A 13922-nucleotide genomic window follows, 5' to 3' on the forward strand; every position below is an offset into this window, starting at 1 on the left:
TTTAGCTTCAAAATGAACTATGAAATATCGCATTTGTTTTATCGGTTTGGGACCACATTCATTGAAACTTTTTAATGAAAGTCTAATTAAAAACGAGATTTGGGTAAACGGTGTTCTCCTCGAAAAAGGTGTCACATTTGACGTTTATTTCCCGGGTAAATACTTCATCTATGACGACAAAACTGCACAATACCATCTGTTATATCCTGAAGCATTTATTTTAAACAACTTTGGAACAGGTATATCTTACATAAGGAGTAGTTTTGCTTACAGTTTTATGAATATTTCCGTTTTAAATGTCATGCAAAAAAAAAACCCGACAAAATGGCACACCTGGAAAATTCGCGATTAACATGCCAACGGGTATTAAGGCCGTTATCACGCGTCCAACCAATTAAGGCAAGTCCGTTCAGTCATTCATCCTTTTGTGTGGGATCCGCGCTTTCTGCAACAGTCTGTTCCATTTCCAAAGTGTCCTCCGCTTCAGTATGCTCTGTTTTCACACAGCAGCGACAGAACAAAGCGTAGAACCCTTCACGAAACTCTCCCAGCCTCCACCAGTACACCATAGGGTTGATCATTGGGTTGATGGAATACAGGAACGTGGAAGTGCGATAGAACGCGTGAAAAGACGCGTTTTGGGAGTAAAGCTGCGGATGGAAATGGCGCACCAACCGGCCGATGCTGAACGGAATCCAGCAAACGAAGGACGTTGCGAGAACGAAGGCAAACGCGACGAGCAAACGGCGGGTCTGCTTTACCCGAGTTTCCGCTTGTTCAGACTTCGGACTGATACCTTGGCTTTGGGACAGAGGTGGCGCATAGCGCTTAATCTTACGGAACGCGAGGCAATACAAAACCGCGGTGATCCCCCATATTATAATCATACCGAGCGGTCGAGCCAAACTTTTGATAACAGAGCGAGTTTCGTCTGATGTCACGAAGACTGGAAGAACGTAAACGAGAAGGGTCCCGCACCACAGACTCAGGCAAACCCCGATCAGGCGTGCTGGCGTCAACAGCGCGTCGTAGCGACCCGCGGGCACCAGCGACAAAGCCAGGTAGCGGTTGACTGCTACGGCCAAAATGGTCAAGATGGACACCACGTAGCCAGTACGACTCAACTCCAGCAGGATGGTCAGGCGGTTTGGCGAGTAGTGGAAAGCCACTGAGAATACCGAAAAGACGAGGTCGGCAAGGGCTAGGTTGAAGACAAACCCGTAGAACCTAGCGCGGAGAGGTTTGGTTCCGGCCAGAACCACCAGCACTAGCAGGTTCTCCGTTATGCTGATGCCCTTACATACCGGTCCCAGGTACGACAGTGCGGTAAAGTAGGGAGACTCCATCATGCTAACGTGGCAGCTGACAACGGCCCTTACCTAGCGGAAAAAAGCGGTAAGCCAAATTTGGAGGCAACTTTACATTTTGGACAATGATTCGCTCGTACCCTTCAACCGTCCCATCCACGGCCGGGCGCTGTGCTCTCATTGGGAAATTTGGTCTAACCAGTAGAGCCCGGGCCGGGTGGCGAATTTTCTTTTCCCAAACTACATCCACTATACCTCGTTGTTGAACGCCCTCTACAATACTTTTATGATGCGTACGCAGGTATATGTATATATTTTTTCCATGTGTCGAGTAATGCGATTGCTCAGTTGGTAGATCGTGATTTTGTACCGTGAGGAATCCTCGCGGTGTGGGTTCGAGTCAGCGTTTTGTACCCGATTTATTTGTTCTTTTCCATTTTGAGGCTTTGGATGATTTTGTTTTTAAAGGGAAATAAAGTCCGAATTTCATTTCTATTTTTCTAATTTTATATTTTCTTCTCATGTTTTTTTGAGAAGTTAAGTCCAAAACGCCATAGCGTACATCCCATGCGGATGTCGTTTGGGGAAAAAATCGTGGGCGGGTACGTGAGCACCTATAGCAAAGTTGGAAGGCTCTTGTACATATAGGGCGTTGGGAGTGAGCGATAGAATGAGATGTGGCAAGAGCGAATTAACATGAAATAGGCCTAAACATGTTAGCCTGCTGGCCTAACTGGGCTAGAGGTAGTATAGGGGCATCCTTCAAAAAGGGCACTTGATGGTTGTTTCTAACAATAGAAAGCTGATTTTTGCCCTTCCTCTGTAATTTGAGAGGTGTCCCATTCCTTGCACTCTCCTCTCAGTTACGTCGCTATCTAAAGATTGTTTAGGTATGGCACAAAATAGTACATCTTTCAAAAAATTCGCAGGTTTTGCTGATTACGAAGTTATACCTGTAATGTATAAGTATGCCGTCAAATACCGTAACTGGCATGACCGCACTGTGCAAGATTTCAAGAGGGAGTGCGTAGGCCCCGAATTAACGGGACCATCTTTTGCACATTTATGTTTTCGCGAACACCAGAAGTCATTTTTTTGACAAGCGCAGTGGTGTAACTAACGCCGCCTGTGCCTTGGTTCCCTTCTTTCCCAACCCCCACACTCAGAATTTGACGGAAGGCAGCAATGAGCTGTTTATTGTCAAAACCCAAGACGAGGCTCCTCTAAGTGTCCCAGCAGGATGGACCGAAGTATAGCAGCTTGAGATATTAAAAACAAAAACAACTAGAGGGGCAGAGGTTGATGCCATCTCTCTTTGAACAATGTGCTTCTCAAAATGACTCACAAAAGCACCAGCGTGCGCTGCCTCCGCATATACTGTTCAATTCACCTGAAATGGAAATCTGCGACCGACTTCACCTCATTCACCCCCCTACACTGTTCGACACATGTATTCCTACTCCTGCATCTCCTCATTACTATTACTTTTGTCAGGAACTGCGATGTGCGAGCCCTGGGGAGGGGGTTGACTACGGTAACTCATCACCATGCACGGGTGAAGAATTGCTTTCTTCGAGTACGAACCAGTAATTGACACTCTCTTGGGTTTTCCACTGTACGTGGTTTAATTGTGGTCATAGATCAAGTCTCCATACAACCAAGATACAAACACACACAAAAAACTAATAAAAGTACAAAAATAAAGGCAAGAGTTGGAGATGTAATTACATCCGTGTACATGTACATGTTAAAGTTCTAATACAATTACATTACCAAAAATAAAATAGAGTTTGTTCATTCACTTACCCAACGCCAGGTAAGAAACAACTTCTCGGCTTCTGCCTCGAGTCTTATAACATGTACAGTGCAGTGGTCACTTTCTATATAAACCCTGTATTGAAATAATAACATTTACACATGTATAGGATAGGAGAGGATATAATATTCAAACTCGGCATTAATGCTTTGCACAATTATCTCCCTTTTGAATGACAGTGTCAACTGTAAGTGTAAATACATGTATTGCCCTTGCACCGTACGACAGACGGCGAAGGCCCGGTCGTTATGGAAACAAGGTCACAGGTCAACTTCGAGACACACACATTACGTTTCTCTCACGTGCGTAGCATAAAACTAGCAGCACACATTAGGCCAAAAAAAAGTCCCCGGTTTCTGGTATGGAGCTTGCCCAAAAAGTGGTGCGGCGACGCGGCTTTTTTTTTTTTACCTGTTTTTTTTTTGCTTCAAATGTCGGCTGATGACTGCAAATGGTGCCCGACTAAACTTAGTGCAAATATTATGGGAGACCAGAGAGGCCACATAAAGCTTATTCTCGATCATAACCCCACTTAAAAACACGTTAAAATTGTGCAGCAGCAGGATTCCAGTCAAACCAGTGAGTTTGGCGGTTTTGAGACATCATCTTTCATTGAAAAAAAAAACTTTTTTTTATTTTGCCGACGCGCATGGCTACGGCGACGCGCGCGCATACCAGAAACCGGAGACTTTTTTGTTTGGCCTTAGGCTCCACAGACACACTACATATACCATGGAGATTAATGTGTTTATTTCTCCATGCATACACACAGTGACTTCTAGGTATCCCACATTCATTAATGATTGTCCTTACTAATTGTTAACCAACCTAAAAGATGGGAAAAAACGAAATATATACCCAGGAGGTCTTGCTTCCAACTCGTCATGATTTAATGCATTGTGCTGTGCATGCATAGCAATGAACAGTGGTCGTAATTAAGGAAGGGCGCCCTCTGGGACGCAGCGGGTGTAACATTAATAATCGATTCCCCGCACTTATTTCAAGAATTGCACACACGTCGCCTGCCACCATGAATACTTTTTGCATAAATTACAGAGTAAGCAAGGTGGTTGCATAAATGAGGGTGATACCATTATCATCATAACGTGACCTCATTATGCGGTCATCTGGCCAAATCTGTCATTTGCATTTTGTTGTATGCATTTAAATTTAAAGGGTAAAATTATTCCGCCTTTGTCCTCAGGCATATTGTGAACAGCCGGATAGATAGCAAATATGGGATCTTTTTGGTATCATAATTGCGGGAGTCTGGCCGTGCGTAGTGTAAAAATTAAAATAATTATTTTTATTTGGAAATAACGTAAAACCTTTGCGAAAAATATGAAAGCCTAAAAAAAAAAAATGAGTTTTTGAAAGTTTGTTTATTGAACTGAACGGAAACAATACTAACAAAGTCAAAAAAAAAATGAACACAAGTCCGCGACTTTTATACTCTTCGTTTATAGCCTAAAGAAACGTTTCTATCGGGGCATTACGTATTAAAGACAAGGAGAGATTAAAAGAAACATACAATAGGATTGTTATGACTGAAATACATTTAAACAGCTTTCTTGCCATGTAACTATAACTTTCCACCTCCTTTGTAGCAGTAAAAGGGAGAAATTTTTACATTTTAGTTTGTATGCTCATGAAAATTTCCATAGTCATGAGCCTGCAAAGCGTGATGTCATTCAGGCAGAAAAGTGTTTTCACAGCTTTGTGTAAAAATATGTATCAAACTTTTCTTCATTTTCTTTGAGTAAGTTCCACTTTTTACTATCATGTTTAGCAGCTTGTTTGGACAATAGCAGTGGCCAATATTTCTCCAAAACTTTTTTTGTGGGTAATTTTGAAGGGCTAATTTTTGTACTGTCCAAATGCACTTTTGACAATGAGTACCTTGTGTGACAAAAGCAAAATAGCACCCTCTTGCATATATTGATGAAAGGCTTTGCTAATAATTGAACAACTACCACTTTATTGTCATTTCCAATGAAAACAAGTATTAAGATCTTGTATGTATAGTTGCAACACATAGTAATGTGCATGAAAACAGGATGAGCTGAATTTCCACTGCATGTTTCCGTTAAAGGTGATAGTCAGGTTTGAGAACCCGGAATATAGTATTAGAATCCTCGATTCATGGCTTCAGGCCGACACCACAAATCCTAATCGAAGGCGACAGCATGACATGTGACCTACTGAGGCAGAATGAGGAATGTCCCCCAAAACCTTGTTTTGAGTAATCGACGCCTGAACTCGGATATAGGCCTACTCTAAAAATCATGTGAAAATCGTTTTTGATTGTTTTGTATTTTTGAGTAGCCAAGGTATCCAAGAATCACACTATGCATTTTTGTTGGGAAAAAATACCCACAAAAAAGGAAAATATAAAGAACATTTTTCACTGTCGTCGGTGGCGCAATGCGTGTCTTTTTTTTCAAAGCCGTTTTTCTCGAAATGAGGTTAGAGAAACTTGGCAGGACACTGTTAATGTTCCCTGCGTCATAATCTTTGGAAAAAATTAAGCTACAGAAATAAAATTGGTATCATTGGAAGGCCAATGATTTGCGCTTTTACATGATGTACATAACGTAAAAAGTCAAAGTGGGGGTTATTCCTCATTATGCTTTGGCAGGTCACATATGCGATGAGAATTTGATGTTCTGTATTACCGAAACGTGCATTCCTATCCCACTGACTTTTTTTCGCAATAGCATTGGGGTTTTTTGGGGGAGGGGAGGGTCCAAAAATTTCAATTGTTGGCGTGATGAAATTCGCTTCGCCTACGCTTTCGCGTGAAGTAACTGTTGCGATATTGCACAAAACTATTGCAACAATTATTGTCATGTTTTGCAAATGTCAAGTTTTGCCATAATTTTTTGCCATAATGAAAGGCAATGATGGTCGACGTTTCAGCTGCCCTTTTCAATTGCGCACGCGCGATCCTAAAGGGTTATTTGCATACGTAATGAGAGCCGTCGATTTTGCACGGCTTAGCAATTGTAGTCAGGTGGCATATGGTTGGAATCGTGACCGACTGGTCCAAAGCACCAAACTTGGCAGATAGATTCTTATAGAACTAGAGAAGATATTTAGAAGGGGTGACACCTGAAATTCTTTTGGAAAGGGTGCCTAATTTGCATAAATCGTTAATCCCTGCAGTGTAATATATGTTTTCCCATATTTGGGTATATTTTTATTTTTTTATTTTTTTGAAAAGTGTATTTTGGTGATTCTACTTGCATATTCTTACTTCAATAACATTTTGTAAAGCATGTAAGTGACTGAATAATTATGAGGACATAGTAACGATCCAAAATGGCTACTATTTTACCCTAAAGTTACGAGCATTTACCTTTTCCTCAGATATCATCAACTAGTCTCGCCAAACGTGGGTATTGATGAGCTTCAAATTCACAAAGGTACTTACTGACATAGTTAACCTGACAAAAATAAGTGGGAAATCATGTGAAAATTGATATCATCTTGATGTTTGGCCCAAAAGACCAACTTAAAGGGGAGAAAATGTGGTGTCCGTAAATTGGGCTACTACGGGAAGGGTAACGTGGGGACTTGAACAAGTTCAACAAAATCCCCCCAAATAAGAGATTATTGTTGTTTACAGTAATGTTGTATACGCCAAAACGTTTTCTCAACAATAATTTTGGGAATTTCCTTGAACTTGTTCCAGAGTTCCATGTTAGGCAACCCTTCACCTTACGTGTTAGCCCAATTTATGGACACCTCGTTTTTCCCCACTTTTTGTTTTCTGGGCTAAATATCACAATGTTCTCATTGTTCACATGATTTTGCATAAGGTTTCAATAGGGTAACTGTACCAGTAAGCTACTTGGTGAATTTGAAGTTCATCAATGCTGATGTTTGGCAAGACTAATTGATGATATCTGGGGACAAGGTAAATGCGCGCAATTTAGTAGTCATTTTGGATCGTTACTATTTCCTCATAATTATTCAGTCACTTATATGTTTTGGAAAATGTTATTTAAGTAAAGATATGTAAGTAGAATCCCCAAAATACACTTTTCAAAAAAAAAAAATTAAAATATACCCAAATATGGGAATAAATATATTACACGGCAGGCATTAACGATTTATGCAAATTAGGCACCCTTCCCAAAAGAATTTCGGGTGTCACCCCTTCTAAATATCTTCTCTAGGTCTATAAGAATCTATCTGCCAAGTTTGGTGCTTTGGACCAGTCGGTCACGATCTTGACGAAAATTAGATCTAAGCCACCTGACTATTGGTAGAATATCTTTTGTATTGCATCATTTATAGACCACTTGAATTTGGAAGATATTTTTTACATTAATATTTGATTCAATCACTGTAAATTTATCAAAGAAATTTAAAAAAAAAATTTTCTGAGAATGTATAAAAATACCATTTTGTTTTTGACAAAAACATAATTTCAGAAGTTTCCCCAGCATTCACATTTGTACATAACGGTAAAGGCAAGTGACCAGATTTGTAAACAGATTTTAGCTTTAAATTTTTTTTACTATTGAACGACTGCATTTGAATAATGACCCCCCAAAACATTTTTCGTCGGAATCAGTTAACAAATTCTGTGTAAATGTCAGCCAAAACAACCCACTTAAAATGACGCCAAAATGTCTGAATTTTTGCTCTGCGTTTTTTCAAACATTTGGTTCACCAAATCAAACTCCCTCCATACGTTTTTGCCCCATTTTTCTGGACAAAAACTGCTCTCGAAATATTGAGTATAGGGTATTAAACAACGAACTACGTTAATAGTTAGTTTGCTTGAGGTCTGGAGCCACAGATTCCGAGTCCAAAACACTCAAGAAATGCTGTCGGGACGGCTTATTAAATCACTGATTATAGTCGAAATCTAAAAAAAGCCGAAAATAGCCTAACTCTATTAAGTTTTAAAGATTGCAACGTGGATTGTTATGTCCAGTTTTGCATTTCCCTTAGAAAACCTCGATTTTCTAGAAAGCTTCGACGGAACAAAAGTGTCCATGAAAATAATGATGAAAAAAATGTTGATACCTTAGCAACCTGTCTACACGGGCAAGCTCACTACATGGAATTTCTTCCCCAAAACGAATTCTACTGGCTGTGGCTTTTTCAGGAGTTGCTTTTTACGGACTAAAAGTACTTTTCTTTATTTTTTTCTCTTTGAACTCAGTTAAACCTGACATTATATCAAAAGGCAGTGCCTTGTTGCCAGGGCCGATTGCGTATGGTTTTGGAAGGTGCAGTCTGGTTGCCGCTTTACCTTCTCTAAACATATCAATACCCCACGCCCTATGGGAGTGATACGTAATTGGGTCCGGCATTTGAAGGATATTATACATGAACAATAAAAAGACAATCTTTTCTTGTGTTTGCAAAAGTTTCCATTATTTCGCAATAAAAAATCACTTGTTAATCATGAAAGATCCATAGTATCATTTATAATCGCTGTAAACATCTTATTATGATCGCTTTAATAAATCTGGATATTTCTCGACAAAATGGTATGTGATTCACGAAAACCAACGGCGGATCTGAGGGGAGCCAACGGGAGCCAACGAGTCCCCCCCCCCCCCAAAAAAAAACCGAACCCAATTTTTTTTTTTTAAAGTGACGTCGCAAACATAGCTAGCCATTGCGTACACCACCATCTTTTGCTGGAAAAAAGGTTACAGTGGTCAGAAATTGCCTTTGATCGCACCACGGAGCATTTTAGAATCCAACAATTTTCCAGGGCCCTGAAGCGGGCCCCAAACTTCACGCTGAAATTCAACGGTGATCTGGATCCGCCCATGACGAAAACAGATGATTTTTGAAACCACGATAGTCTAAATACGAAATGCTGACATAGATTTAACTTTGATTAATCTTATATGGAAATCAAAGTTCCGTTCGTGTAAAATATGAACCTGGGAAAGTCAATATGTGCAGCTTACCTTGTAATGTCGGGTTTTGCAGATATTTCGATGTTCCTTTTCAGGTCGACCCGTCTGTCTGCTGCTGAGTGTTTCAGTGTAATATGCATATTATAGCTGAGGACAGATGTTTAGTACTTGTATATGAAATTGATGCAAATGATTAAACTCTGTAGTACCTGTGGCGATTATGACGTCAACTTTTATGCCGCTTTATTCATTGGTTCGTTGCAAATTAATTCGTGTTTTTATTAAGTCAACTCCCATAAAAGTTTATGTTAAAAAAACATGTAAGGCCCAAAAAAGAAATAAGTCGGTCTCTGGTCAGCGCGCGCGTCGATTTTAATCATGCGCTTAACCTTTTTCTTTCCAAAATGTTCCGCGGTAGCTCCAACAGCGCCCTCTATTGCCGCACCTCCTCAATTTTTTTTTTTACCAAAGAGCACCAAGGAATGGGAAATTGCACCAAGGCAAATGATCGAGAGCACCAAGGCAAATTATGGAGGACACCAGTGTACATGAGGACACCAAAAAAAGCAAAATAGTACCCCACCTTGTCTGTACAATCCAAGCTTGAAGAAAAAAAAAAACCAAAAAAAAACGCGTCCCCGCGTCAATTCCAGAACTTTGGTCTGACCAGAGACCGAATTTTTTTTTTGGCCTAAAATTCATGAAGCCAAATTAGGTCAGTGCTGGTGCTTACATTATACATGTATGTGCATTTATAATTCACTCCACTGAATTTGGATGAGTGGCTTATATCGACATGTAGCTTTTTGAATAACAAAAAGTTCCTGCATTGGTACTAGTCCACCCCCCCCCCTCCCCAAACCCTTGTCTTAGCCCCAGCTCCCAACCCCGCTTTTACCACTTTTTTTCAGGGATGAAAACTCTTCGGTTCAAGTAAACAAAATTAGTTTTTCGTCCGGGCTTTTTGAAAAAGAGGAAAAAGCCTGAGGCCCTTTATTTTTTTCTAAAATGGAAGACGGATTTCTCCATCTTCTCGACTCTTTTGCTGAAACCTTTGTGTTCAAAGGAGTCGTCATTCTTGTTATTAGATTTTGAACAGAAATCCTATCTCGCCTAGAAAATGAAGTCCGTTCAAGTTTTCTGGTGGCAACATAAAAATGCAAGCTCTCAGGTGGCACGTTTGTTCACGACCATTATGTCCGTTTGGTCGATAACGTCCGACAACAGATTTTGACGAGCAATGGCCGATTATGTCCGACCCATTATGTCCGACGGCCGATTATGTCCGACCCATTGTGTCATACGGCCGATTATGTCCGACCCATAGTGTCCGACATTCGATTATGTCCGACCCATTGTGTCCGACGGCGATTATGTCCGACCCATTGTGTCCGACGGCCGATTATGTCCGACCCATTGTGTCCGACGGCCGATTATGTCCGACCCATTATGTCCGGCGGCGATTATGTCCGACCGATTATGTCCGATCCATTGTTCGACGGCCGATAATGCCCGACCCATTGTGTCCGACGGCCGATTAAGTCCGACCCATTGTGTCCGACGATGGGATACGTCCGACCTATTGTATTTAGATGGTCGATTACGCCGGATTCATTCGGTTGTGTACTGACATTATTAATTATCTTTGGATTGTAACTGGAGTGCGCGCGTAAAATAGCCATGAAAAATTCTGAAAATGTCACCTCGGTGCTAATTCGGGCGATTCACAATGCAGTGTGCCACCAATAGTTTGCCACGGAGAATTCATTTTTCTCAACATTGTGGGAGATGGTCGACAAATTCGCAGCTCGGGACATTTGAAATTGTTAGTTGTTCTGGTCAGTAGAATTGCGTATGATTCGAGTATATGTTTGCCCTTTTCTTTTCTTTGTATCAATATGGTGTTCTTTTGTACACTTGGATTTGGATGGTTCAAATTGCATAATTTTGGTCCAAGTGGAGTGATGGGATAACTGAATTGTTTCCCATGTTGCTTTGGAAGAACGTTGCAAGTCTGGCAGATTGGTGCACAATGTGATTAAATTGTTCATAAAAGCATGGAATTAGGCATTTGAAAAACTATAGGTAGAATAGTAATTTCTAAATTTTCAAAATGGCTGCCATTGTTTGCTATTATACCTATAGTTTTTTCAAAGGACAAATCTGCAATGGCCATATAGCCAAATATCTTTCTCAAGACATATGCTGACTGTGTGCGATATTCCCTGCTTTAAATCATCAATTGAACAATTCCATCACTGTTAATATGTTCCCATTTTAATTTAAAGTGTTTTCACGTTGATGAGTTTTATTTTAATACTTTAAACTCTTGTTATTTACATGATTATTATGTTGGTTCTTGTTATGTAGTTAACAACTTATAATTTAGTTGAAATTGTTTAATAAGCCTTTTAATACTTATTGTAGGTGGTTATCGCCCTTGTTATCACTATTAATATCATTATCATCAACGTCGACATTATCATCGCTGTATCATATACCGGTTTGATATTTACTCAAAACTATATAAATCAAGCGATTAACAAAATGTATACGGTTTAACAGAAAAGCCGATGCAAATGTACCGTTAACGTTGGCAGAGAAAAATCAAAGAAACACCACTGAAATTGACAATTAAAACCACAACAACGGCCTAACTTATTTCTTTAGATACTTCTTCCTTAAGTGCAAATCATAACTGTGGTTGTATGTGTGAACCATCTCCTTTCACTTAATGATATTATTTTCATTATTGAAAAGTAATGATTACACCAGATTTGCCCTACAGTGCCCAGACGTTCTTGTTTAGACGGTTACAAGAAATAGTAGATGATTTGTATATTTACTCTTAATCTTATTGGCAAGGATTAAAAAGCCGATTTAATTAAAATTGTGTCGATTGCGTTGAATTATTTCTTTTATCAATATTCAAAATACAATTTACTACTGTTATCAATATTCAGAATACCCAAAGTAGTCAGTGGCTTTAATATTTTAGTGGGGCTGTCCACGTTTTTGGGGGGTCATAAGGTTGCTCCGAAGTAGCTACCAGAAGGGCAAAAATAGCCCAAAGATCATCGCTACACATTTTCGCCACTACAGTTTTCCCTTCACCTCTGTATAATCCGTAACGAAACCACACTCCCGATATAAGCTCACATCCATTAAAAAAAATGTAGACGCACAACCTTACAATACGTGACCTTTTTTGTATTATATCCTTCTTATCTTCCAAGATTATCTCTTATTTTAGGTCTCTCACTTTGAAAATTGTGCCCGTCCGTTTAAACGAAAAATCGGCAGACCTTTACCATTGTTATGTACAATTTAAGCGATATTACATTCATCGATACTTGTTTTCCTGTGAGAAACAAAATTCCCAGAACCATATTTCCAAACTACAAAAGAAAAATGCCCTAAATTGCTTTAACAAAACCCTATTTAAGGGAACGAAATTAAACAAATAATGAATGAAAAGAAAAGCAATGACAGTTCACGTAGTATCCACTAGACTACATCAGTGACTCCTTCCACTGAGTTGTTTTATACATTATATTACTGCATGTACATGTATTGCGCCATACGCGGCAATCAACCATGTAGGACCGACTTTGTGGTTTAGAAAAAGCTCGCCTCTGGTCAATGCAGTTCTCGGCACGCCCTGGGGAGAGGGCGCCCTTATTCGAGCGGTACTTCACTGGAATTTTTTTCACTTTTACCCATCGCCCTTTATAACATTAACATTGCGTCCGTCCTGATTCCGGTAAGTGTTGCAATTGCACTCAGTGTGGCAATTGTACTCTATGAAGAGATTCCATCATAGAGTGCAAAACATAATGACATTAAGAAGTCACTGGTGAGAGTAATTAGAGCCCAAAATAGCGGATCAAATTAATCAGATTTCATAGGACGCCAAAATATTATGACAACAAACTTTAAGAGTTTACCGGACAAAATTGGGTCAGAGAAAATCGGATTCCTGGTATCCAATTCTGTTCAAGTCCAATCTCACCTTTATGAGAAAGTGCTTCCATTAAATTGCGGCCGCACCGTCACAATACGGGGTAAAGATAAGATTTGTCTTCCACATAATCAGCAATGTAGACCTACATGCAAATTAAACAAAATCCTCGATCGGCCGTCGGACACAATGGGTCGGACATAATCGCCGTCGGACATAATGGGTCGGACACAATCGGCCGTCGGACATAATCGGCCGTCGGACATAATGGGTCGGACATAATCGCTGTCGGACATAATGGGTCGGACATAATCGGCTGTCGGACACAATGGGTCGGACATAATCGGCTGTCGGACATAATGGGTCGGACATAATCGGCCGTTGCTCGTCAAAATCTGTTGTCGGACGTAATCGACCAAATGGACATAATGGTCGTTAACACACGTTTAAGCACTATGTTTGTCCAACTTGAAAGTGTTATCCCAAAAGCATCCATTTTGGGGGCCTCTGACAACCAATGGCGCAATGCATCCCCTTAAGGATCTCAGGAATGGCCCCTCCGAATCAATGCAGATTGTCAATCACTTGGAATGAATAATTATAAATAACTGTAAACGATTGTAGGCTCATTGCCAAACAGATTCCATAATAACGGTAATAATGCAAAAACAATGCTTAGACTGTATACTTATGTGCAATGGTTTATTACGTCTACATGTATTACGTCTACCACCTGGTTTTTGAGGCATAACTTATTTAAATCCATAAGGCATACCAAACATTTTCCATAAATGTAAATGACTGAATTACATGTCATTAAGCAGTCTTTGATGACAAAAAAATCATAGTTAAAGTTTGTTATTGATTTGTTAATTAAGTATAGGAAGCTATTGAGCAAATAACGCTTTATCAAATTCAGTTATAAAATTTCCCTTTCATGTCGCCTG

At 39.9% G+C, this 13922-nt stretch overlaps 1 protein-coding gene across 1 annotated transcript; it reads right to left on the reverse strand.

The window, feature by feature from the left end:
* Positions 1–338: 338 nt before the first annotated feature.
* On the reverse strand, positions 339–9136 carry LOC119727214 (G-protein coupled receptor 6-like). Its single transcript, XM_038199077.1, has 3 exons — positions 9066–9136; positions 3114–3198; positions 339–1379 (listed from the first exon to the last, which is right to left on the reverse strand). Exon 3 carries the CDS (start codon positions 1347–1349, stop codon positions 414–416), a length of 936 nt encoding a protein of 311 aa, XP_038055005.1. The 5' UTR covers positions 1350–1379; positions 3114–3198; positions 9066–9136; the 3' UTR covers positions 339–413.
* Positions 9137–13922: the final 4786 nt, after the last annotated feature.

This window comes from Patiria miniata, unplaced genomic scaffold (assembly GCF_015706575.1).
Source record: "Patiria miniata isolate m_02_andy unplaced genomic scaffold, ASM1570657v1 HiC_scaffold_20, whole genome shotgun sequence".
NCBI lineage: Eukaryota > Metazoa > Echinodermata > Asteroidea > Valvatida > Asterinidae > Patiria > Patiria miniata.

Coding starts and splice junctions, on each gene's coding strand:
- LOC119727214 (XM_038199077.1), bottom strand. CDS start 1,349: ATGATGGAGTCTCCCTACTTTACCGCACTGTCGTACCTGGGACCGGTA.